The 25,766-nt window shown below is 35.8% G+C and overlaps 1 protein-coding gene across 7 annotated transcripts; it reads left to right on the top strand.

Moving 5' to 3' along the window:
* Positions 1–1,435: 1,435 nt before the first annotated feature.
* Positions 1,436–24,349, top strand: LOC106627613 (inner centromere protein A). Of its 7 annotated transcripts, XM_070107308.1 has the most exons (12): positions 1,438–2,233; positions 3,250–3,455; positions 20,754–20,816; positions 20,906–21,044; positions 21,104–21,218; positions 21,301–21,747; positions 21,846–21,944; positions 22,362–22,580; positions 22,644–22,763; positions 22,823–23,400; positions 23,471–23,567; positions 23,631–24,349. In XM_070107308.1, the coding sequence occupies exons 2-12, from the start codon at positions 3,401–3,403 to the stop codon at positions 23,754–23,756; spliced, it is 2,058 nt and encodes a 685-aa protein (XP_069963409.1). In that variant the 5' UTR covers positions 1,438–2,233; positions 3,250–3,400; the 3' UTR covers positions 23,757–24,349. The 7 variants fall into 7 exon arrangements, with proteins under 7 accessions (XP_036225148.2, XP_036225147.2, XP_036225146.2 ...); XM_036369255.2 differs by having other exon boundaries at positions 1,436–1,667; positions 21,846–22,580; XM_036369254.2 differs by having other exon boundaries at positions 1,436–1,735; positions 21,846–22,580.
* The last annotated feature ends 1,417 nt before the right edge of the window (positions 24,350–25,766 follow it).

Genomic DNA, 25,766 nt, shown 5'->3' with positions numbered 1-25,766 from the left:
TCTTTATTAAATTCTTGCGTATACATGAGTATATACAAATCTAGTGGAGTTGTCTTATGTCCGCTTCAACTCAAAACTGGTTTTCGTTTAAAAACAATGCAAATGAGTTTAAAATTTTACACAATTTATACATACATACATACCAACAATTATGAAAACAAATAGGAAATGGAGACAATAGCTGCACTAATACACACGCATTTGAGTAGTAGACTCTACACCAGCGCCAGTTCAGTGCGGCCAATGAAAAACGCCGGTGAAATGGTCAACCGCAATGGCAGCATTGCTTTAGGTATAGTTTGAAAGGCTTTGTATTAATGACTGTAGTATTAATAAAATTAGTTTTCGGTAGCGCTTACAACAAAAAATAACTTGAAAGTGTTTTTGGTGATGTGCTACTCAAATTTTATATTAAAAATTGTATAATAAAGTGTCGGTAATGAAAATTTTAACGTTTCAAGTCATAAGCACATAAAAAATTGTGTTATTAAGTAGCTTAATGTATTACAATGCTTTCCAAACTTTAAATTTTTGTTATGAGTTCCACTGGCAGTGCTGCCATATTACTATAATTTTATTTATGCTGATTTTTAAACGATATATATGTCGCCAATAATTCAAAAATTCACAATTAAGTTGCCAATATGATAATTTTAAATGTATTGTGAAAACATAGTATATGGAAGTTTTTGCTATTCTTAAAGCCAGTCAAATGATCAATTAGATTTAAAGCAGTACATATTTATTTATGTCCAAGAAAAAATTATTATCTTTTTGTTTTATCTTTCTACTAAAAAATATATACATATGTATGTTTAATAATTAAACGTAGCGTATAGGGGTATGCAACTTTGAGAAATAATAATAAATAAAAAAATTAAAAATTTAAGTGGCAACTCTGTGCCATTTCAGAGGGAAAATTTCCCTCTTTTTCTCTTTGTACTTTCTATATATCTTATTAGAACAATTATAAATTAAGTGGCAACTTTGTGGCATTTCCGATAGCAAACTTCACGCTATATTGTACTTACAAATATTTATTTTATTATACTCATGTATAATTAAAAATCCAGCAAATTCGAAACATTTATAAATTAAGTGGCAACTCTTTGTTCTTCCAGTTCGCAAATTACGCTCTCTGCACTTTCAAATATGTATGTTATTACTATATTAATACAACAACAACACACTTTCCAACGACAATTCACCGCACACACACCTACACACATGCATACATATATTTTACTCATTATATTTATTGTTGTTGCTAAATTCTTGTGCATTTGTTTTTGTTTCGTTGAAAACAACACTCGCGTACACCATGAATACATCTCGTTTGTATTTGAGTTAGGCACTCACTTAAGCGCTTGTTGTTGTCGTTATAGTTGTTGGCAGTTGGAGCAAAAGGTGCGTGGCGACGGTGGCGGCAGGCAGCATACTCGCGTACAAGCAATTGCTGTGTGCGACACATTCACGCTGAGTCCACCGGCCATCCATCCAACCAACGTCGAGCATTAATTTGCGGACGTGTGAGTGAAGTGGTGGCACAACGGTAGTGGCGCGCTAGTAGTTGGCGAGTAAAAAACAAAGTGCATTCGAGCAACGGACGACACACGACGAGGAATGCAGCTGCTGCGTTGCAGCTGTGAAAATACTTCAGTGATTTCGTTTGAGTTTAAAGAACATTTTTTCATATTTGATTATTCTATTTTTGATTAAAATAAATGCATTTAGTGTGAGTGTGGTTTAAAGTAAACTTTTGTGGAAGAAGTGCTTCAAGGCGTAGTGTAAAGTGAAGAGTGGGTTGAAAGTTCAGTGATGAAATTGAGATTAATTGAGAACCATACGCACTTGATTGAAGCAATTGCTGGAAAAGTGTGTTTTTGTTGCTTTCATTGTAGTTGTTTTTATTTTTTGTAAGCGGCTGTTGGCTTGTTTGAGTGCATGAACGCTCTAAATTGCCATCGGGTGAAATAATAATAAAAACATTGGTACCGTTAGGCGCATAAAAACACAACACGCGGAAAAAATAACGCTAAATATAGTGGAAAAAGCAACTTCGCAAAATAAACAGCAAACGTTTGGCGAAAGTGCATGCAGCGTAAAGTGCAAAGCAAAGCGATTGAGACGGGCGTGGACTATTTAAAAAATAGTAAAAGCAAGAAAAACGTTAACTTCGGCTGCACCGAAGCTGTAACACCCTTCACAGGTGCATTTCTCACAGCATAACAGGGTATAAAAAGAGCTTCAGCCCGATTTCGTTCTGTCAGTTTGTATGAGCAGCTATATGATATAGTGGTCTGTTCTAAACAAGTGCGCCAAATTTCGTGAAGAGATCTTTTCAAATAAAAAGGTTTTCCATGCAAGAAAACTTTGTGTGAAAGTTACCCTATATCGGACAGTGGTCCGATAAACCGAGCAATGAGCAGGTTCTTCGGTAGAAAAGGAAGTGCAAAATTTCAGTTGGTTATCTCAAAGACTGAGAGACTGGTTCGCATGCATACAAACAGACAAACAAACGGACATTTGGCAAATTTCTACTTTATTTTTTATTTTTGTTAAATTGTTTTTTTTTCTTTTAATTTTTTGTTAGTGTTGTCATTAGGCCCATATCAACACTGCCTAAACGCCGCTTGAGTACGATACGTTTAAGACGCTTTGATTTCACATATTTACACTCATTTATATATACCTACATATACTGACGGCATTTATATAGCGATTTAGTATAACAGCAACACTTCCGTTGCTTCCAATTTCGAGATTTTATAACAACAACAGCAACAAAAACACTTGAGTTGTGGTTTCCAGTAAACACCTGGCTTGTTGTGGCAATAAACTACCCAAATACACACATACACACATGCACATGTACCGATTAGATGACAAAAACAAGTTCATTTATAAACACTTATTATACTTATATAACAACAACATGTATTTATGTATGTCGCGCTCCACACTCAAGTCGCCCTGCTTTTGCACGCTCAGCGTCACTTTGCTTTGCTTTTGAGTGATAGCTTTCAACAAGTCGGAAATATCTGCTCTTATAATCAACCACACACTGGAAATGTGTTCTCGTGCGATTAGCATCTCTAAGCTTGCGGAGCGCCGCATTTTTCCTTTCCGCATTCGTCCTTGAGGCAAACTGCTCTCAAATTCAAGCCGCAATGCAATACTATTTTGTTTTGTGTCTTTATTTTTTTTTCCAACGTAAGAAAATTTGTATTTCTCTATATTCCTTTCCAGTTCTTAACCTGTTTTCTAAAACACTACAACTAAGTCGTTTAATTGTGCGCGCTTTGTGTAATCGCATACATATCTATATACTATTTGATATTATTTTTGCTCATCGCCGGCGAAATTGTGTATAAAAGCGTAAAACAAAAAAGTGAAAAATATGAATAACTTGACAAAAACTGAATTATTACCAAAGAGCGGGCATGTCAACGAAGGTAAGTGGATATAAATATATATATATTTACATTTATATACCGTAGATATATAGAGTTGCAAGCGCTTATAATATTTGAATAAACTTACTTTACTTGAGATAAACAAAAGATTCCAAAATCCTTATGAAACTCTTCTGTGCCTCTCTTTCTTGCCCTCTTATAACCGACCTTGACAGATTAAGGTTAAGCTGCGCTTCTTAATTACCAAAAGCATTGTGTTTTTACCATACGAATAACAGTCAAATATCGACACCGCTAATTATAAATGCATTATACGGGTGCACAAAAGAATGTCGCTAACCCAAAAACTGAAGACGTTTCTTCGAACCTATAGTTTTAAGTAGTACTGGAAGAGGCGAAGTGAAAACACACATCAGTAGAAATTTTATTAAATATTGTTATATGTTTATATATTATATTACAATTATATATTTATTTAATAATATTTAATTATGTAATTAAGGGCTCTGCGAATTTCTCTAGATCCAATGAAGTCAGTACCATACTTAAATTCTTAAATAAATTTTAAATAACATTTTTTCTCCCTCACTTTTCATGAAATAAAGCTGCAAGCCGTTACATCCAACTAACTGAGAATGAGTTTTATACCAGTTTATTTTACGATTTGTAACATTTCACGAGCTTTCTATAAACAAACAAACCACAATTCTTTCATCTGTTTAACCTTCAGGTAAACTGACATGAAATATGTTTAATTATGGCAGTCTATGTTATTTATACCAGTTGAGTTTTTGGTTCACGATTCTATAAAGTAGTTAATAAAAAACACAACTAAATTATCTGCCTAGAGCTTTTGTTGACCTGACAGGTGATACTTATATATGGTTATATCAGTTTATGTAATTTATACCAGTTTTTTGTTCATTTCGTTACTCCCCGTGACAGTTTTCAGTTGCATTGCAGCTGTATTATATTCTGCCTAGTTCCGTCATTAAAAGTTGAAATTCAGAATACGCATGCTAGCAAGTCGCCTGACACGCTCCGCTTAGTGAAAGCTATACAGAAACTAATTGAGCCGTTACAGTAGCCTCCAACGGGATGAACTTAGCATCAAATCATATTCGTACTATATATAGAGGCTCTTGCTCTCACTCTCTCCCTAACCACGCGCTATTGTTTGGTATTTTACATATTTTATGCACCTTCCCTTTGAACTATTTTAATAACAACACCTCTTTGATCATATTATTCGTACAAAAAAAGTTAGAGGCTCATAATTGCATATGTAACATTTTTATCAAATCATAAGCAAAACAATCACAAAACATAACAACAGTTAATAACGAAAGACTGTTTTGCAACTTTCACACCGTTAACAGCAAAAGAAATGATATTAAAACATGTATCCATATATTATACATATATACATAAGTATATATAGTATATGAATACCATATGTATTTAATGAAAGTATAGACCTGGGTAACCAAAAGCAATTGGAAGCTGCCGGAGATGGGAACTAACTAACGCATAAGTTGTTTGGTGTTTTTTAGTACAATGACTCGAAAGTACTGGCTATAGTGTGAGTATGAGACTGTGAAAATTTTGAAGACTGCATACATATAACTTTGTTTATTTTTACCGCAGTTAAAGACAGCTGAGTGAATTGGCGAATTAGTTACCCAATGTTTAAGTATACTTGTATATGTATGTATGCATATGTAAATACATGTGAAAATCGTACGGAAATTTGACTTTTATCTCGCAGCTGTCTGTTTACATTCACATACATACATAACAAATTTTTAACAAAACACCGTAAACGTTGAAAATTTTTTATATAAGGAAAGAGTAACGCCAAGTATACAACTTTCCAATTGAGTATTTCAACACTTCTGTATATACTCATACTTATATGACTATTTATTTATTTACTTCTCTATAAACTCATTTGTTTGTTTATTTGGTTATAACAAGCGGTTTCATTGTCAGCTTTTCGCACTCGAATGTTTAGTTAGCTATTTTTGAATTTTTATTCCAAATCACAAACGCTAAAAACCTCAATAAATTGTGCGCGAAGATGCACATACACGAGGAATGATAATAAATATATGGGAATTAATAAAGAAACTGAAAATGAGCAGGTAAAGATACTAAAAAAACTAATGCATATATGCTTGAGGTATGTATACTTATATAGATACTTTGGCAAGTCATAATCACATAAAATGATCGATCTATAAAAGCCAACGATGGATTGTTTCAAATCAGCCACCTGGCTATGACTAAGTTGATTCAAAGAAGCTCGAACCGTTTTGTATTAAGATACTGGAAAGGGATGCAAATAGAGACACTCACTCAAATTTATGTAAATTTTCATATGCGAATATACTGACGATCATATACGAGAGTGATCCAGTAAAAATTTATCCTTACCACCCAATGGCGCCAAGATCGCAAGATAAGGATGTACATTCTTATAGATGGCTATTGACAGTTCAATTGGGCTCAATGAGCGTATCCAAGGATTAAAAAAATGCAAAAAAGATAGTTTCGGTAAGTGATTCGATTCTAGTTTTTGGGAAGAAAACCGGCCAATGAAATAAAAGAGCGCTTGGTAGCGTTATACGGTGATACTTCGCCCACGATAACGACCATCAAAAATTGGCTTAACAAGTATCGGTTCTTCGAAAACGGCTAACGTGAAGGATAATCCGACAAAACTCCACGTTCTCTTGACAGAAGACCGATTGAACGCGCGCGAGATTACTGAGTCAATAGGCATATCAAAAGATAGCCAGGGTCATATCCACATTGAAATATTGGGCACGAAAAAGCAGATGAAGGGATTTGAGCCCACCCAGGCCAACAAGCGTGAGAGCGGCCCACAGCAATGTTTGATGCTGTTGAAGCACAATCCGTAAGAGTTTCTGCGCCGTTTCGTGAAAGTCCAAGAAACTTGGTTCCACTGGTACACAGCAGAGATGTGGTACAAGGTACAGTCGAAATAGTGGAGTTCAACCGCCGAAGCTCTACCGAAGAAGACGAAGACTTCACTGTCGGCTGAAAAAAAAAAATGACCAGCATTTTCTGGAACGCATAAGGTGTGATCTAGATGACTACTTGTAGAAGTACAGAACTGTTACATGGCGCTACTACAAAGTATTGTTGGACCGATTCGACGCCAATTTGCAAAAAAAAACAAACGGTTAGATTTGGCGAAGAAAATGGTATCTATGATATTTTTGGAATTTGACTAATTCGATTTGTTTTCAAACTTGGAAAAGTCACTCAGACAAAAAATTGAGTTGAATGAATAAAAGATCTCCAGAAAACGTATATTTCAGACGTGTTATAGAACTTGGAGCAATGCTGGTTCAAATGTATCAAGCTCAGAGAGACCATATTGAGCAAAAAATTTATCGAATCGGCTTGGTAGGTGTCGTAAACCAAATACCGTTGCACTTACCGATGTCATATTTATAAGTATATATTCCAATCCAGTTAAAGTTATTTTATGATACGAATCCAGATAGGGATGGCAACCAAATTCAGATATACCATAAATCTGAATACAGTTACCGATCTAGATAAAGACTTACAGCTACATATCTACACTATCTCAGCAACACAGCAAATTTTAAAAAGCTCCTGCACTAACGCATGTGGAATGTTATTTTTAAACTAATGAAGTCGTGCGATGAAGGCGCCAATCAATGCCATGTGGCACACGCACACGCAGGCACTAATACTAAATGCCGCATGCACATTGTAACTACAGCTGCGTGCTGCCATTTTCCGCCTCATTTTGTTTTAATGCAACAGTTTTGTGCACGGAACGTAGCGTTGATGCTGCTGCAGTTGCCACAATTTGCTGCAAAGTGCAGTGGCACGAGATGATGTGTCTACAGCTGCCGCAGTTGCTGTTGATGGCTTTGTCGTACTCATCAACATTGTTGGATTTGCTGCCACCACTGTAGTTGTTGTTTTTATGTTTATTGTTGGCATTGCTGCCGCTGAATTGCAAGTTGCATATTGCGGCAACAAATGCTTGATTTGCTGCCAAGTTGGCGTGCATGCGGCGCACCGTTCGACTGACGGTTAGTTGTTGCAAACAATGCCAATAATTGCTGTTTCCACCGCCAACAGCAACAGAAACAACAGTGTAAATGTTGGCAGTCACAAAAAGTGTTATGTGTTCAACGGACACGGTACAGTTTGTGCGGCAGCATCTGCTGTTATTTACTGCAATTACTGTTGCATGTATATATATGTATGCGGTTGTTGTTTGGCTTTTTTAAAGTTCCCTATCATTTTGTGGTTGCTGCTGGTGTTTTTTTTGTTGTTGTTTGTTTTTGTTGTAATTCTACCGCCGCTGGTGCAACGTACTGACCCTGCAACAGTGTTTCAACGGCTGCTGCATTTCATAGTCTACACGCTGTTGTTGTTTTATTGCATGCAACAACGTGCTGCAGTGGCTTAGCGCTTGATTGACAGTCCCTCTTGCTGTTGAACGTCCGTCTAGCTAAGCGGCCGCTATGCCCACATGCAACATGCTTCACTTACGGCGGCAACGAATGATTCATTTCAACACTCCGGTTTGGGGTTTAGCTAGTTTTTGTTATTATAATTTTTATTTCGGTCGCAACAAAGAAGATCTTACATTTTGCTGCACTTTTATGTGCCTCACCATCCGTCCATTACGCTGCTCTGATTTTATTTCGACGAATTAAAAGCATCCACATGTGCATAGAAGCATGGAATTGATCAAGAAGTTTACAGCTGATTTTAATTTTGAACTTCTGCACTCAAACAACATCAATCAAATAAAGTATCTGCAGGTCATCGAGTGAAAAAAGATCAAAATTATGTAAAACATTTTTAAGGGATAATTTTTAAATGTTTGCCTGAACCACAAACAACTTCGAAAACATCAATCAAATATTGTATAAAAAAAATCATTTTCCGAATTTTTAGTAAAATAAGCACCGAAGCTATAATACCCTTCACAGGCGCATACCTTGTAGCAACTAAACGTATAAATAATTTTGAAACCGGTGCTCTATAAAACTACACTCGCTAAACAGCTAGAACGTGTTCAACGAGCGGCTCTCTTTGGCATTAGTGGAGCACTATGTACTACATCTACGATAGCACTTAATGCCATTCCACATAGTGCACACGTGGCTATCAGACTCCGAGAAGCCAGACACATTAATGGTGCCGGAGAGCAATATTCCGAAACCCTCGCTCACTTCGGTAGATGATTTGGACCACTGCTCCGCGGAGCCTACTCCTAGCGGCATCTTCTCTTCTCGGCGCACATACCTCCGAGAATAGATGGGACGGAGTCGCGGAAGAAGAGGCACAATGAGCATTTTCACGGATGGATCGAAACTCAAGGGAAACGTTGAAGGGAGAGTCTTTTGTCGGAAGCTCTAAATCAACTTTTGTTCCAGACTGCCAGACCACTGTAGTGTCTTCCAAGCAGAAGTGGCAGCCATCAAGGTAGCAGCAGATGTATTTCTACGAAATGTTTCTTTTTGGGGGTATGCATCCACTCCGATAGCAGAGCTACTATACAGGTCTTTAGCTCGCGGACTGTGAGCACAAAACTAGTCAAGAGGTGTGTGACCTCACTAGCTGTAGCCTCAAGCTATTTACATATTAAAATTGAAGCCTGGTACTGAGTAGCCGCTTTTTGAAAAATGCCGACAAATTTTCTGGTCTGTGATTGTTCCTATTTCCGGTTTTGAACAATAGGCTGATTCCTTCAGCACTCGTCATAAAAAACCGTTGCATTAAAGTGTTATTCTAGTGACACAATTTGGCTAGTAGCAGTGCCTAAGGCCGAGGAGGTATTGAGCTCTTAATAGTATCAGACGATTCACTTTACAATGCACTGAGAAAACTATAGTTACAATAGTAAATAATTTTCTCGAACGTGTATTTTCCTTAATCTCACATATCTACATAATATGCTTAGTACACTGTATATATGTATGTGCATTAGTCTTTGTCGTGGTAAAATTAGAGAGGCAAAAGCAAGGCATATATGCATTTGTTAATCAATAGCCATAACCCATTTCATTGAAATGCCTACCATGGCTGTCACGCTGTACTTGACACTTGCCACTTACCACTTGCCACTTGCCACATGCCACATTCGCATTGTGCGGCTTTTAAACTAAAACCGACTGAGTGCTCTTGCATTTGTGAAATGAGTAGCAGAAGGACACACTTTTATCGGCCACATAAAGATAAAAGCGAGAATAGTATGTTAATTATATGACAGGAAAAAGTCGTAAAAAATATCAAAAATTCTTGGCAACACACATGTAAACTTAAATGTGCAGCGCAGCGCTCATCGCCAATCATCCTTCGCAACTCAGCGCCATGCGGCATGTGGCGTGCGGCCATTTCATAGCGCTAACTAATTTTAGAATATTTATGTGAGTAGATATATATGTATATGTATGCGTGTGTATATATGTGTGCATGAACATTTTATAAAATTTATTTTATTAACATTTGTGTCGACATTGGCGCGCATCAGCCAGCCGCTGCACCATTTCCAACGCGCCATTCGCTCGCTTTCATCATGGTTAAGGTCATTGTTAGCCTGCCAGGTAGCCGCTCAGCCACTCAGTTAGTTAGCTAGTCAAGCAGGCTGCCTGCCTGCGCTAAGCACATAATTATTTATAAATTTTAATGCATATCTGTTGCACTACTACTCATATAAGTATTTTTATGCATACATATGTATATATGTATGTCAGTATGCATGTGTCAAAGCATTTATAGGCGCAGCTTCTTCATCGGCAGTTTGCAGAGCGTATTGCCACTATTAATAGCCGGTTTTTCGGCGTACATCGCTTGCCGGTGTTGGTGTAAATAAAATACATTTGTGTGTGTGTATATCTACTCGCTTACATCAACCTTGAGTCAAGTTTTTCCACTTTCGTTGTTTGACAACAAAGTCCACAAAGTCGACGGCAATGACTCCGAACAATTCATCTGCTAATTTTTCCATTTTTCTCCATTTCGCTTTTGCTGTTGTTTTCTCTGTTAGCTCCAGCACCTGCTGCTCAGTTTAACGCTTCTCAGCAATTTTCTATTAAATAAGCAGGTATGTTTGTGCTGTTGGTATTACAATCAAGTGCAACTTTCTAATTTTTTCGTGCCACACAGATATGTACATTTACATGTATGTGTGTGTTATCTCATATCTAATAGGCCTTTGTAGTCTTTGGCGCTAAGCTTACAATTAAGTTTCATTTTAATAATTTTACACGGTAAATTGAATAGTTTTGAAAGTAGCGCCGCATTGTGGCATATAGAGCATGCAAGCGTTAATATTATTTATTAATTATTGACCACTTTAGTGTGAGTAACGACTGTGGCCGAGTGCAATGAACCATTATTGTTACTTCTCGTTGGTTTTGAGCATATGAATAGCGACTATGGAAAACTCTATAAAATATATGAAAAAAAATCATTTTTTTTTTTGTATTCCTTGATTTTCCATTTCGGTCTTTCTAGTATACTTCTGTTACATAAACCCAAAATTAACTCCACCCGAGAATTGTCAATACGGCATTCTTCGAAATATTTGAGGAAATGTTGTACGACGTTGCAACCATAACAATCATATAAGTATATTGGATATTTAAATATATACACATCCTTGTGTATTTGGTTTACGTTAAAGATTTGTAAATAATAAAACATATACTCATATTAGTGTTCTTCAAAGCTACGCATATTCCTAGATCGCAATGTTATAAAGGTGATATTTAAAGTCGAAAAAGTACTGCTTCTAAAAAAAAGCTCATAACAGAACTTTCTTGTCTTAAAATACGGTTGCGAGTTCAGAAAATCCTTTTGCCGAGCACTTTGAACAATTAACTAATCTCAAAGCTCCGAATTGAAAACCCACTCAGCAACTTCATGTAAGTCTATATATTAGAATTAATAAACAGGTATCTGCGAGGGTTCGTCCACCACTATTATGACAATAAAGCTATAGTTGGTATATACCGGATCCAATAAGATATATATTTAAAGAAAAAAAAATGATTTTGAGTTTTATGGCCACGAATATAAAGCTCAAGGAACTCTTTGATTTTATCATAAGAAATAAAAAGTTGGTTCGAAAGCTTTAAGTACCATCGTTATACCGTCTTTTTGTAAATGATAACTAAGCAAATTATTGCAATGCTAGTATATATTCTGAGCGTACTGTGCCTTATAGTGAAAGCAGTCTGCTTTTTAGGAAGTTCATAATTTAAGGTGGATATAAGCTCCACTGATAGATAATGATTTAATGATAAAGTATGTTTAGCATAAGCAAAATGCATTAGGAAGTCCATCTTGGCTAAATCTTTATAGATCAAATCAGCTGGTGAATAAAAGGCACGATTTTAGCTTCCAAAATTCACCATTCTCGGAAAACAGCAACCCCACCATAACTTCTGCGATATTTTTCATCTTGGTCATCTATGTATTCAAATTATATCCTTAATTTTTTTCGTCGAATAAATATTTATCTTATACACCTTGACCATCATTAGTATTATCAACTGTAGTGCCGCTTCAATAAGCTTTTGTATCTGCAACCTGCAATATGTAACTGTAAACCCGTTGTTTGTTATTATTATATAGTTTCAATTTATATTATTAGAAAAGTAAAAGACACACACACATACACAGCAATGGTGAATTGAATGCGACGGTTATGCGATATCAAAAATAGAAAATATTACATAAACAAAAAATGCAATAACAAAATATACAAAAAATGCAATGTAAAAGCATACAAACACTAATAAAAGAAATCGTGCATTGAAATATCATTCATGGAAACCACAAAAGTGCTGCAGCTTGTAGTGCGATTATGTGAAATCAGGCTTCCGACCGTGTTCGTACTGGTCATGTGCATATTTTTTTCAAGCATATATTTTGTAAAAGCTCATAGCGCTTAAGAAAATTACATGTTACTCTCGGCTGGTATTGGAAAAAATCTCAAAAATGCAACATTTCCGGTAGCAATTTCAGCGCGGCACCAAGTGTGGCTTCATGCCCCTTTCAGTCTTATTGGCAGCGTTGCCACTTGGTTTAAGTGTGTTTGTTGAGTTGCTCACTTCATATTAGCAACGGCTTGTTCCCACGCTAGCCACTCCAATTGCCGCATGCCTCAAAACCAAAAAAAAATAAAAATAAAAAAATAAATTGAATCATTGCCTACTCAAGTTCGAGCTATGCGCCGTGACGCCTTATAAACAGTCGTGATATTTCGCTTCACAAAGCCAACTGACCAAGTAAGCGGTCACACACATGCGTGAAAATACACTGAGGTTTAGTATAAATACTTAGCTTCAAGATAAACATATACATATGTATATGTGGGGAGCTACTTGTGTAGCATATATATGCTACATAAATATCCTCTGTGAAAAGAATACTGGTAAACGAAATTTATTCAAGTAAGTAAGTATTATATAATAGGTTCCAAGAGTGGCTGTATAAAGATGTTACTACACAAAAAGCATTTATTTATGGATTTTAATAACTTCAGAATTCATTCATGATATAATTTTTCATAAAAGATTTGGGATAGGGCCGCTATTTCCTTCTCTAGTCTGTCTGTTTGAACCACTAGTGTATTTTGTTCGATTCGCTACTTTCCAGCGCTTGGCAAATCACTGACAACTATTTTCTAAACGCGGAGAAAATACTTATACGGTATATTCCCACGACTAATAATCCCTACAGGGTACAGCGTAAACATACGAACCTTCATAGGTATATACAGCTGTGTATGCCTTCTGTGGCCATCACAATCGCATTTCCCAGCTGACCGTTGGCCTGCAACAATATTTTTTTGTTCGTTGGCGCACATACAAAGCAGCATGAATACATATGGAGACGCGTGAGTGTGTGTTGATAAGCATTAAAATGTGTAATTTTCACAAGATTGGAATTTATGTAATTTTCTGTTATTTTCTCGAGACGTCTCGACGCTACCACATGGTCACTTAAGAACTTGCCTTTACTTTTGCATTGTTTCTCTTCGTCACTAACACGCAAACATACCCACAAACACTTCATATACATGTATGTGTGTTGCTTGTAAATTAATATGTATGTACTATTAGGTAGCCTTAACTGCAATTGGAGACCATTTTCAAACAAATATACAATGGTGCGCTCAAATGCAATGGCATAAACAAATTTTTGTAATTTAAATGGCTGCGAGTAGTTTCTTATATATTATATATATAGATATGTGTGTGTATGCTTCTAAAGGCATTTAAAATCGTTCTAAATGCCGAATTGCAAAAATTACTACGCGGGTCACTTTTTTCCTCAGTTCTTTTGCTTAATTTGTAGGTTTGTATGTGCGTATTGTCCATGGCGTAGGCATTGACGTGCATTTTAATTTCAGGTTATTGTACGATTCGTAAGTGAATACAGTGAAGGTCATGAAAATTGTGCCGGTTAATTATAGTCTACTTAATACTACTCGCTACATTGCAAATTGTATTGCTTTCCTGCAGACCTACCAATTGGTCATGTGTTTCAAACCTGTTTAATGAAAATTACAAAAAAAAAAAATCAAAGTATCTTTTCAAGCAACCGTTTATCTCAAAAAAGCAAATATACGGTTTCTGAGTGACTTATCATTGAGCTCATTGACTATCAAATAAAAATATTAATTTTTTTATTATCTCATGCTATATTCCTAACAACTCACATTTAATTATAAAAATCATCCAACTGAGCTCTATCTTTGGCAGTTCTCTCAGCGTTCATTAATTTAGTGCGTATTAATCAAACAATTAAGATACTTTCAACTATCAATTTTGACTATTCCCATTATGTTATTTGAGAAATATTCTAAATCTTATTCAAATGCTAATTGGGTGATCGCATAACAAGTACATATTACCAAGAGATTATATTATATTATCATTTATGTTTCCATACTTCAGACACAACATATGTTACTTCCATCTTCATAACAGTTTTTATGCCAAAAAATGTACGCCTTTTTACCATAATTGTAACTTTAATATATCACTAGTAAGCTTAACGGCCGCTCTTTTTGTCTCTAATTCTCTTGTGAGCGAGATCATTTTTTTCGCCTTGTTGAAGTATTGCTGGCACATTTTTTTATTCGCGACTGTAGATCTAGTGATATTTTTTATATATTAACATATTGGAATCGCACGGATTCGCTTTACAGTTCTCACACGCCTCTTTAGTGGTACTTTAAACGATCACGGAAGGCCTAAAATTTCATACATACTTTATATTTTTGTAGACGTATTACTTGTATACTGATCGTTTTGGGTACACAATTCTTTGAAAAATTTTATGCATGTCAACATTATTTAATAATAAATTTAAAAAAGATAATAAATAAATGTACTAATTCAGTCGAAATTCAACAAAGAACTTCAAAAAGATTAAAATATAATGCTAAATATTATTTTTGCTATTTTTATATAGCGAAGTAAGTGTCAAAATTATATACATGTACACTATTTTGTATTATTTTTGTGTGATTATATTTATTTAATCTATTAAGTCCAAATCACCTTCAAAAAATATTTATTTTATTATTGTAGTTTAAAGCAGCTTACTTTTTGAAAGTATGTTTGCCATAAATAAACTAAAATAAAAATTAAAAAAAAAGTAAAATAAAAAGTGAATTAATTGACCACCCTAATAAAAATGCTAACGCAACACATTATCGCTTCTAAATTTCAAATATTTTTATTTATTTTTTTCATTCAAACATCAAACTCCAAAAATCGTATTTGCTTGTTGTAATCGATTTATGTTTGCCAGTGCTTTTAAGCTTCTCTTCATGCGGTCAAAGTAAGAAGTTTTCGACGACAACGCTGATTTTTTATGGCTGCCGTGTTTTTAACTTTTATTGCTACATTTTTATGCTTTTTAATATTTCTTTCATTTACATTTTGAACATTTGCGTTTTCTTTGTTTATTTTCTCTTCTCGATTTGTCGTATGAGTTTTGTTTATAAATGTGCAAGTTCATGAAATCCAATCAGTATACGATATCCATATGCATGAATATAGAATCAGAGTGCACAGATAGAGGAAAAAAGTAATAATTTTGTTTGTTTTTGTTTCAGTGGACTTTTGTTTGAGTATATTATATAATACACATATACGTCGTTATTTTTTTGTCACATGATTTATGATAATTTTTATGGTTCCACATTATGTTTTACTCACTCCAGTAGTTCCTCTATTCTAAACACTAACTTTAAATGTGCGTTTCTTTACGCACAAATTAAAAATAATATTATACAAGAAATCATAAATAATGAGCAAAAAGTGCTTAAATAGTCATGGATTACCGGACGGAAGACGGAAAAGAGCGTCCATAAAATGCTACTTTTGGAAAAATTATGAAGGTATGAAAATAATTTCCACATAAAAGTGTGATAATACTTAGCAGCGCGCAGGTCTTTGAAGTTATATTCACATGGAGTTAAGAACTTCTACAGCACAAATCTCTCGCGCTGACAGGAAATTATAATTGGCTTATACGTGGAGAAGTTATGACTATCAATGTGTTGAATTCAAGATTATTCACTTCTACTCGTTTGAAATACTTTTAGTTAGAATTTGCATTTCATGTCTTATGAATAGTAATAAATCCGGTATTTTAAGATAAAACCAGCAGGGATTTGAAAATTTCTAAACTGGTAAAGCGTGATTTCACTCACATACGTTATTTGCATGAGTGTAATTCTCAACCTGTTTTTAATTTAATGTATAAATAATTTGTTAATGAGGTATCTATCAACTTTTACTTACATGATCAGCTGATTGGTTTGTCCAGAACACTTTCATAATAATGATGAAAATTACTATTCCAAGTCATATTCTTAATATGGCGATTAGAACTACTTAGTTACTTACTACAATAAAAAAGTTCAAAATTATATAAATAGGAATTATACTTTCTTCAAAATCATACTTATTATGACACTTAGGCGACTGTGATACAATTTTTGGCCGATTTACTCTACGACCCTGTTAATATGGGAAAAATTCTTAAAAATAATAATTTATTCGTATGTATAAATGAAGTGAAATAAACTAACTGATTACTAACTAACTGATACCTAATAGCGAAGCTGCAAGAGTCAGTACGCAAAAATATGAAGGATTCTACAAAGTAACAAGGGAAAAGACACATAGAAAGGTACATTTATACATACATATACACATGTATACACTATTATAAAAATTTCCATACGAAAAATTACCGTTAACCCGTTTTAATGTGGGTGCTGTCACAGTCATGACACTTAAAAATGAGTGGTAAATATTTAAAAAATTTCGTGTCCATTCATAAGATTTAGTCATGCCTGCACACATGCACACTCACCACTATATACGTGCTTAAGTCGTTCCATATTTGTATGAATGCCTGCTGTTTTGTCGCAACTGAATGCAAGCGTCATATCTGTGCAGCGATATGGGTCAAATGTGTGTCAGTTGACTTTTGCAATAAGCAATTCGGATGAACTAAGGAAGATAACCATACTCGAAGCCGGAGCAACACGCGATAAGTTCTTATTCATGCACATAAAAGGCCAACTAAGTGTTTAACAAAACACATAAAAAATCGGTTATCGTATGAAAAGATATAATAAATAAGAATTGTTGCTGCGGCACGTTTTGAACTCGCTTTTGAAGGCGGCGTGAAAGTACACATGACTGGGTATGACAGTTGAAGAATATACTATATAAGCTGTTAGAATACATATACCTATGTAGGGCATACCTATATATACCATACATATGTATATAAAATAGAAGCGTGATTTTTTTCTAATTAGAAAATATTTCTTCATTTTGTGTGAAACTGCGATTGATTGAACTATGAAGATTATTCATCATGTGGAAAGCTTACAATTTACGAGTATATAACAAGCGTTATCAAGGGTAAATATAAACATTAAAAATTATTTCTTAAGACTTCAGATTGCCCAGGTTAATTAGTTTCTTCGTATTTTACACTCACACAGTGTGCCACATCTTTTAAATGTAATCAAAAGACTAGCAATAAATCGAAATTTGACAGGACAAAAAAAAAATATTTCGAGCAATTTTTTTGTTACTTCCTATATTTAAAACTCGAAAGAACTTGACTCTTATAAAATTGTACACTAAATTTAATTTCGCATGTATTGTATATGTATAGCCCATATAACCTATGAGTACAGGTAGTAAATAACTCACAGTAGTATAAGTAAAAGAAATATATTAAAATACCAAAGAACACTTCTTTTTTCCAAAAGAGTGTAGTAAATCCAAGTTTTGTCTCTTATATGAGAACTGTTCTCAAAAATGTAATCAGCCTATCTTATGCTGTGAAGTAGTACGATTTCGTCATTTGGCAGATTATATCCAGTCGGAGAAAATAATTGGGAGGATTGGAATCTCAATCAAAATTGTCATAGATAGAATCTCCAGTTGCAAAAAATTTTAGTTTTGAGGGTTATTTACCATTACTTCGAGAAAACTCGGTTTGATTACACATGAGTCATAACATATGGCGATAAGATATTTTAATGTATTACAAAATTAAAAACTAGCAGTTATATTAGCCAAATTTTGCTATACGATTGATCGTAGGCAAATGTTGAATGTTAATCTATGAACTTTCTTAATGACATTCAATAATGCCAATATACAATTACTGAGGTTAGTAATTCAAAAGAAAAAAATATTTGTATGTATATAATATTGACTTAAGTAAAATGTATATATGTAGGCATAATCTTCTGATTACTACTATTCCATAATTATGTAGACAAAATCATTAACTTCTAACAAATCATAATCAAAGTGGTCAATAAACTCAGCGCCGCTCTAAGCGCACAAATAAATTCCTAATGGCTAATTATGCTAATTTAAAACTTTAAATGCTTCACAGAAATTTTTAGCTTGTCATGCATTAACACAAATACACCATGCATAAAGGTACACATATTTTTACACTCACTTTTCACGCAACACGATCAAATTACGCATCATTATTTTCGAATGAACTCGGCGGAGCAAAAACAAAATCGAAAGGGATTAAAAGAAAAACACAAAAAATTATGATAAATTGTTAGGCAACACAGAGTTGTGTGATAGCCTGTCGGATTCTGTCGCTTCGCTCGGCGTCAGTGGCACTGAGAATGCGGGTGAAAACGCCGAAACACCAGTCACTGGAGAGTTACAATGAATTTCAATCAAAAACGGTTGAGGGGCAACCGCTTGAGGGGCATGCTTTAAGCCATACTTTACATGTCTGTTACATTCTTGAAATTGTTAAGTGGCTGAGAAAAAGCAGAGATCGTTAAGTAGTTGCATCCGATTGCCCGCAACATTGTGGCAAGATGAGTCACGCATATGCAGCAGAGCGTAGTAGATGGTAAGGTTGCAACGATGTAGGTAGAAAAAGCTGTGCGCAAGGTAAATGAGGCCAGTAAATCAAACAACGAAATTCCTGAATAATGACCGACAGTTCGGGGCAATAAGAAAAAAAGTTTAACAAGATCGCAACAAATCACTCCGAAATGCAGCTGTAATGTGTCAAATACTTAAAGCATTTAAAAAATATTAAAAAGTAGGACAGGAGTGTGTTTGTAAACAGAAAGGGTTATTGCTTTCAACGCCCTCTTGCAACGAACAGAAGGAGCGGCTTTATTGCATCAAACCGTGCGTGCTTGTGTGACCTATGTTCTAGTCACTTATCATTAGTCACGCTAAGCACACAAATACTCGTAAATATAAATTTATTTTATATTTGCTTTCAGCTCAATTATGTGTTTGTTTTATGTATGTAGATATGTTTGTAAAGGCATATTTACGTGATTTTTTACAAATTCTTGGTTTTTACGATACATCATTTAACGATCGCCACTTTTTCTTAGCTTTTAGCGGTACTTTTCATTTCGCTTTCATGTTTTTTTCTCTCTGCTCGAATTGCTGATGTGAACTGTTGTTGTTTTACCGCTGCATTTCGCAATATTAGCCACAAGAATGTTTGAATGAAAGAATCTGAAAAAAGTAGATTAAGCTACTTTAACTGTTCTGCGAGTATGAGTAACAGGATGTGATGACACTTAATACGACGTTTGCTTAGATGTGGTATAATGTTACCGCTAGAATATGTGTGCTGCTTTAAGTGAGGGATGATGATGATGTGAAGCAAAAGACTAGCGATCTTTGACTACTTCAAACAGCGGAGACTAACGAATCGAACAAACAAGTAGTATGACTCACAAAAAGTGGCATAAAAAATATAAGCCAGCTTCGTTTTCTCAAACACTAGTGCAATGAATCGATGACACAACTAGTGTATTCATTGTAGTAAAGACAGGTGTATATAGCGTAAGTTGGTATAATAAAATAAAACTTTACTTTGTAAAAGCGAGTCCTAACAAAGCTAACTACGAAATTACCAATGGCATATATTTTTATAAAAAAGCAGTTTTCGAATTCTCAAATTTTAGAAGAACGAAATAGCTAACAAATCGAATACACAACTGGTATAATCATAATGAAGTATAAACTGACCAAATAATTTGTTTAAATTTTATTATCTGGTATAATATACCTTGCATAGAAAGTACCCACTTCTTACAAATCTTTAAAAGGAGCAAGTCCAACAAAAAACTGGTAAAAGTCGTATAACCTGTTTTACTGAAATGAAAACGTTAGAGTAAAAATAATAATAAACAACCTTACAAATCGCTCGATTTATCAAAACCTTGAGAGTAGCGAATCTGGCAAAGAACTAGTATAAATCACAGAAACTGTTAGAACAAAATTCTCATTTTAACAATTCTTGAAGAGTCGTCACGAATAGACAAAGTAACTGGTATAAACTACATAATATGGTATAATAAGCTATAAATAGGATTTCATGCTTCAAATGTGATGCTCAGCAATTCGCCCAAACAACTGAAGTAAATTACACAAACTGGTATAAATCATAAAACTGGTATAAATCTTATAAGCTGGCATAATAAAATAAGAATACCCTTTAACGACGAAAAAAATATGATAATGTATGAATATATGATATAAGGAAGTATTGGATATGTTAGTGATACTGATAACTGATCATGAACTCAATATTGGTTTAACCTAAAAATTGGGTATCTCTGCTCGACAAGACCAATTACCTTTTAAGCATACCTATTTTATCTATATTACTCCTTACATTAGTGTTAAGAAAATTCTATTGAATTACATTATTAATTTCAATTCTCTCTCCCGGTTTTTATTGCAGTTTGCAAGGAATGGCTGGTACGTGAAGATAGCGCATTGGCCTATAAATTGCAGTCGCAAGAGAGTAAGTTTATATGTATAACCCACAGAATTAAAGTTGAAATATTACATGCATGAATATTTTATGACCGGTAATACATACTTCTTCAACAGTAAATGACTTCTACAAAGGCAATCGGCAGCGCAATGCTGTGGTACGTGAAGATTTTCCCACCGCGCTCAATGAACAAATCAAAGAGAAAGAAGAAGCGGAGAAGCAAGTGGAAATGTATCGGCGACGTTTGCTCGAGCTGTAAGTGCAATGAAATTACACTCGCTGGAAGTAAATTTGAAATTTTTATATTACTACAGGGAGACACATGACAAGCGTGTTGCGAAGGAGATCGCCGACAAGTTGGAACGTGACTTGCAGGAGCAAAGACAGCGCGAGTTGTTAGAGAGCGAAGAGATGGCGCAGCAGATGCAGGCAAGAAATATATTTGCACACACAAATACATATACATATGTGTATGTATGCTTAATTCAATTTCATTTTACACTCTATCTAGGAGCTGTACGTGAATTTGCCGCCACCAACGCGTGGCAAGGCACAGCAGCCACCACCACGTCCAGCTAAAGCAAGTATCTTGCAACAGAATCCAAATGAACCCTCAACATCGAATGGTAGATATTTTAGTGGTAGTAGTAGTAGCCAGCACACAAGTCATCAACAATTGTCACAATCACCACAAACACCACAACAGCAACAGTCAGCATTTCAACCATATCACAAGCAGCAACAACAACACGTATTGCCACAAATATCGCCCGAATCATATCTATTGCAACAGAATCATTTCTCTCAAACTGATTGTTACGTTGGCATAACTATACAAAAGTCACCCTCACTAACAGCAGCAGCAGCATCCACCAATGCCGTGGAGTCACCATCACCACCAACATCTTCAACACGCAAATCATCAAAATCACAAGCGAACGGCAGTAGCCACTTATTGGTGAGTCTGGCAGCACCAAATATTAACCATTACCGGTTGCACTTGACTTTGAGCTCATCCAAATTAACCAACTAACAACTAAATTTCATTTTCATTAGCAACAACATCAACACTCATTGTCATCCATTTCGACGGGTTCGAAATCTTCGGGCGGAGCAGCAGCGTCGGCAGCAATAATGGCATCGCCATCCGCTTCGGTACAGTCATCTTCATTTGCACATCAACACCCACACCAGCACAATCAACAACACTTGCATTCACCAGCTGCACTACAACAACAACAACAAAAACGCAATGCGCTCGATATGCACCCACACCCCATACACACACCCTATACTAATCACTCACCAACACACACAACAACAACACCAACAGGCGTACAACAACAATCGCTAAACCCACGTCAGCACTCAGTTGAAGAGTTGGTGGAGTATTCGGATGTTGTAGATAATATACGCCAACTAAATAGTGAGGCTGGTGGCCATACACCCGAATCATCACCAATACACAACACTTTCAGTAATAATCACCCCAATCCATCAACTGGTGCTTTGAGCAATCGCCTGCATTCGGTTTCCAATGAGAATTTGCTTAGAAATGAACATAAATTTCAGAAACTCTCACCGGAGAAATACGATCAGCTGGTGGGTAATGATGGCAGTGGGCGTGGCATGCCAAATGCCGTTGCCGCTGAGCGGCACATGCAAGCGCACGCGGATGATATCGAATTGTATGTGGATCCGTGTGATTATGCGAGTTTGAAGGAGATCGGCTTGCCCCTGGAGGAGATCAAAGAGATGAGTAAGAAGCTGAAGCAGGAGCAGAAGGATGAGGTGAGAATTTGGATTGCATCTCTCAAATTGAGCTCGAGTTATAGTGTCTTTATAAAATTACAGTTGCTGGCGCGTCGCTTGCAGCAAATGGAGGCGCATGATGGACTCACACAGGAAGAGCGCGATCGGCTGCTAGCGATCGAGGCGCAAGACAAAGAACTGGCTAAAATGTTGCAAGATCGCGTAAGTTATTGTTTTCCATTAAATTTATATAAACACTAATTGTCCACTGTTTTTGGCAGGAGCGCGCCAAAGCGAAACGCGCCAAAGAGAAGGCGCGCCTGCGCAAGCACCAACAAAAAGATGGCAACACAACGCTATGCTCGTCCAATGGCAGCACCTCAAATGGACTACATTGCGGTCCACTGCTACCGCTGCCACAGGATTGTCTCTCATTTGGCAAGCACACGTCACATGCAGCACCTTCGCCAACAGCGGCTGCCGCTGTCAACAACTTCCCCTACACCCCACAACCGGCAGCGCGCAATGGTTTACATATGCAAGCGGAAGAGGAGGAGGCGGACATAATCGATGTGGAGGCCTACTCGAATCCCATTGATGTGCTGCACAATCAACAACAACGCCAACAACAAAATGGCACACTCACCAATGGCAGTCTGACACGTGAGGGTGGGCGCCGCAGCAACGGCAGTCAACACAACGGCATCGGTGCGCATCAGAATAGCATGTTGCTCAGTCGCGGCGAAGATGACATCTACACATTGCCGGTAGACAGCTGTCGCCCAGGGCAACGTCCAACGTCACTGAACATTAGCGCAACCAGTGATGCGCATCTGTTGCAACACAACTCGATGACTAGGTGGGTGTAACGTTACATGCGTTCCATCAACTGTAATTGTATGCATTTTTCTTCTACTTTTTCGTTGCAGATCTGAAAACTACTCCATCGATTCGCATGATTCACTAAGCAGACATGAGCTGGCTTCACGCATGAACTACTCGCAGTCGAGTACTTTTGGTATATATGTATTTAGTTGTCTGCCTAAAGCGTGTACATTTTAATGCTTACTTTCTCTTTTTGGTTGACAGATAAAAGCTCAAGCCCCACACCGCCTTATATGCCGATTCAGGGTACGCGGCGCTCAAACTCAGGCGACGAACGAAAAAAGAAGTCCAAGGATAAGTGTACGCATCAGTGAAGCGGCCACAAATTAGTCGAATTGCTCATTTATATACCATATACATATATATATATATACAAACACACACACACATACATATATATGTTAAGAAAACTTACATATCCTTTTTATAAACCTATGTACGTTTGTATCGCAATGAAACTGCATATATACATCTTTACATATTTATTGACATGCTCACCACTCTAGAAATTATTCCCCCAAACTCATTGAATAAAATATTTCCATTTCATATCAAATGATTTTTCTGATCATTTCTATATACACTTATATATGTACTTATTTGTTGAAGGAAGTATTGCATAATATGAATTTAATATGGGCAAGAGTTAACAGTTAAATCAATTTGTGTAAAGTGACAAACAATAAAAGAGTATGTATTTGGTGCGCTTAAGCATTTATTATAAAAATATCTTACACATACCTACATATAAATATATATAGTTATATTATTAAAGCTACCTAAAAACATACAACCAACATTTACATATATACATAGTATACATATATACATAAAGTTAGCATATGCTCAGCTATTGTGAAATGTTTTATCGTTTATTCTGAAAATGTATTTGCAAAATTAAACAAAAAATTTATTTAAAAAAATGTTATGAACCATTACTTTTTTTTATATAATATATGGTATACTGGGTATATTAAGGAATACTTTCTTAAAATCATTTTCAGTGCCAGTTGATAGTGCTTGGCTGTATAAAACTTCGGATCCGACCGACCGATTCGAATGAAAGTCGTTAGATTTTTTGATGAGAGATGAGCACTGCGACTCTATTTGATTTGGTTACTGTTACAATTTCCGAACAACGGTAAAGAAGTCTTTCTCTACACAATAGCGGACGCTACTTGGCATGCAATCTCCAACTTTTCAGTGTTTTTGTAGCGCCAGTATATTAGACGAAAGGCAACCACATACCAAAATTTGCATTTTGCCATTATGTATGACAACCGGCTACTGATCTCTTTCAACTGAGTAGCCTATCACCATTAAAGGCATACTACTAGCTAGTTTTGGTAGAGGTTTGTATTGCGACCTGTAGTTCTCCGCTCTAACACATTTTTTTTTTATCAATTAGCCACTCGCATTAATCAAGCTTAACAATGCGTCTGTGCTCAAGGTAGTGACGTGTTTACATAGCGAATAGCCCCCCAAAAGCCTAACTCATTCTTGTTACGGTTGCAGGGCAATCAAGCATTAGATGCTCTTGTGCGTATGCGGCAAGGTCGCAGAACCCACAGCATTCTGTCAACCAAATCCTTATTCTGTGCATTGGACATCTTAATTTGCAGTTATCAACGCTATCATTTGCTTTAGTTTGTTTCGAAGGAGGACGATTATCTGTTTGCACCTCTGTTAAAATAGCTTCGATTGGCGACATTTGCACTCAGTTAACATCCCTATTTGGCTTTTCTTCGTGACGGAGCTCTTCCCTAATGGTGTACGTACCCATGTGAAAAAAGGTTCCGGTCCTATCGGTTTGATTGCCGCCGCTTCCTTAGCTAGATGATCAGCTACCTCGTTTCCTTTTTTCTCAGAGAAAGTTCGTTTATAAATACTGAAAAAATATTTGAAAATTCGGATAACAAATTAAATAAATTTTAAAGATACGTTTTACAAATTCTGTAAGTATGTTACATAATAGTAGGTTGGTATAAGATATAATGCAGCAAATTAGATCCAGCAGCTGTTAAACAGTTGCTCGTTACAATGTGTAATACCAATTTTGGAGCGATGATTTTCATATTTGATACAGTCGCATAAGCTAGTGCGCCTTCGAATAGGCTAAAATTTTTATATTTCCCGTTTCAGCTGTCATTGTTGATAGTATTTTACATCGAAATTACAGATATATTGATTAGAAAATATAACGAATATTAAAATCTTTTTAGAAACACTTCTTTTAAATTCAAAAAAACTTTAATTCTACAACTTGTTCGATTAAACATGCATACTCACATATACTTTGTTGTACTGCTGAAAACCATGTTACTAGCCTCTGATTTATTT

Source organism: Bactrocera oleae, chromosome 3 (genome assembly GCF_042242935.1).
Source record: "Bactrocera oleae isolate idBacOlea1 chromosome 3, idBacOlea1, whole genome shotgun sequence".
Taxonomy (NCBI): Eukaryota; Metazoa; Arthropoda; class Insecta; order Diptera; family Tephritidae; genus Bactrocera; species Bactrocera oleae.
Note: the sequence above shows the minus strand (reverse complement) of the source record. Positions and strands in the feature narration are given on the sequence as shown.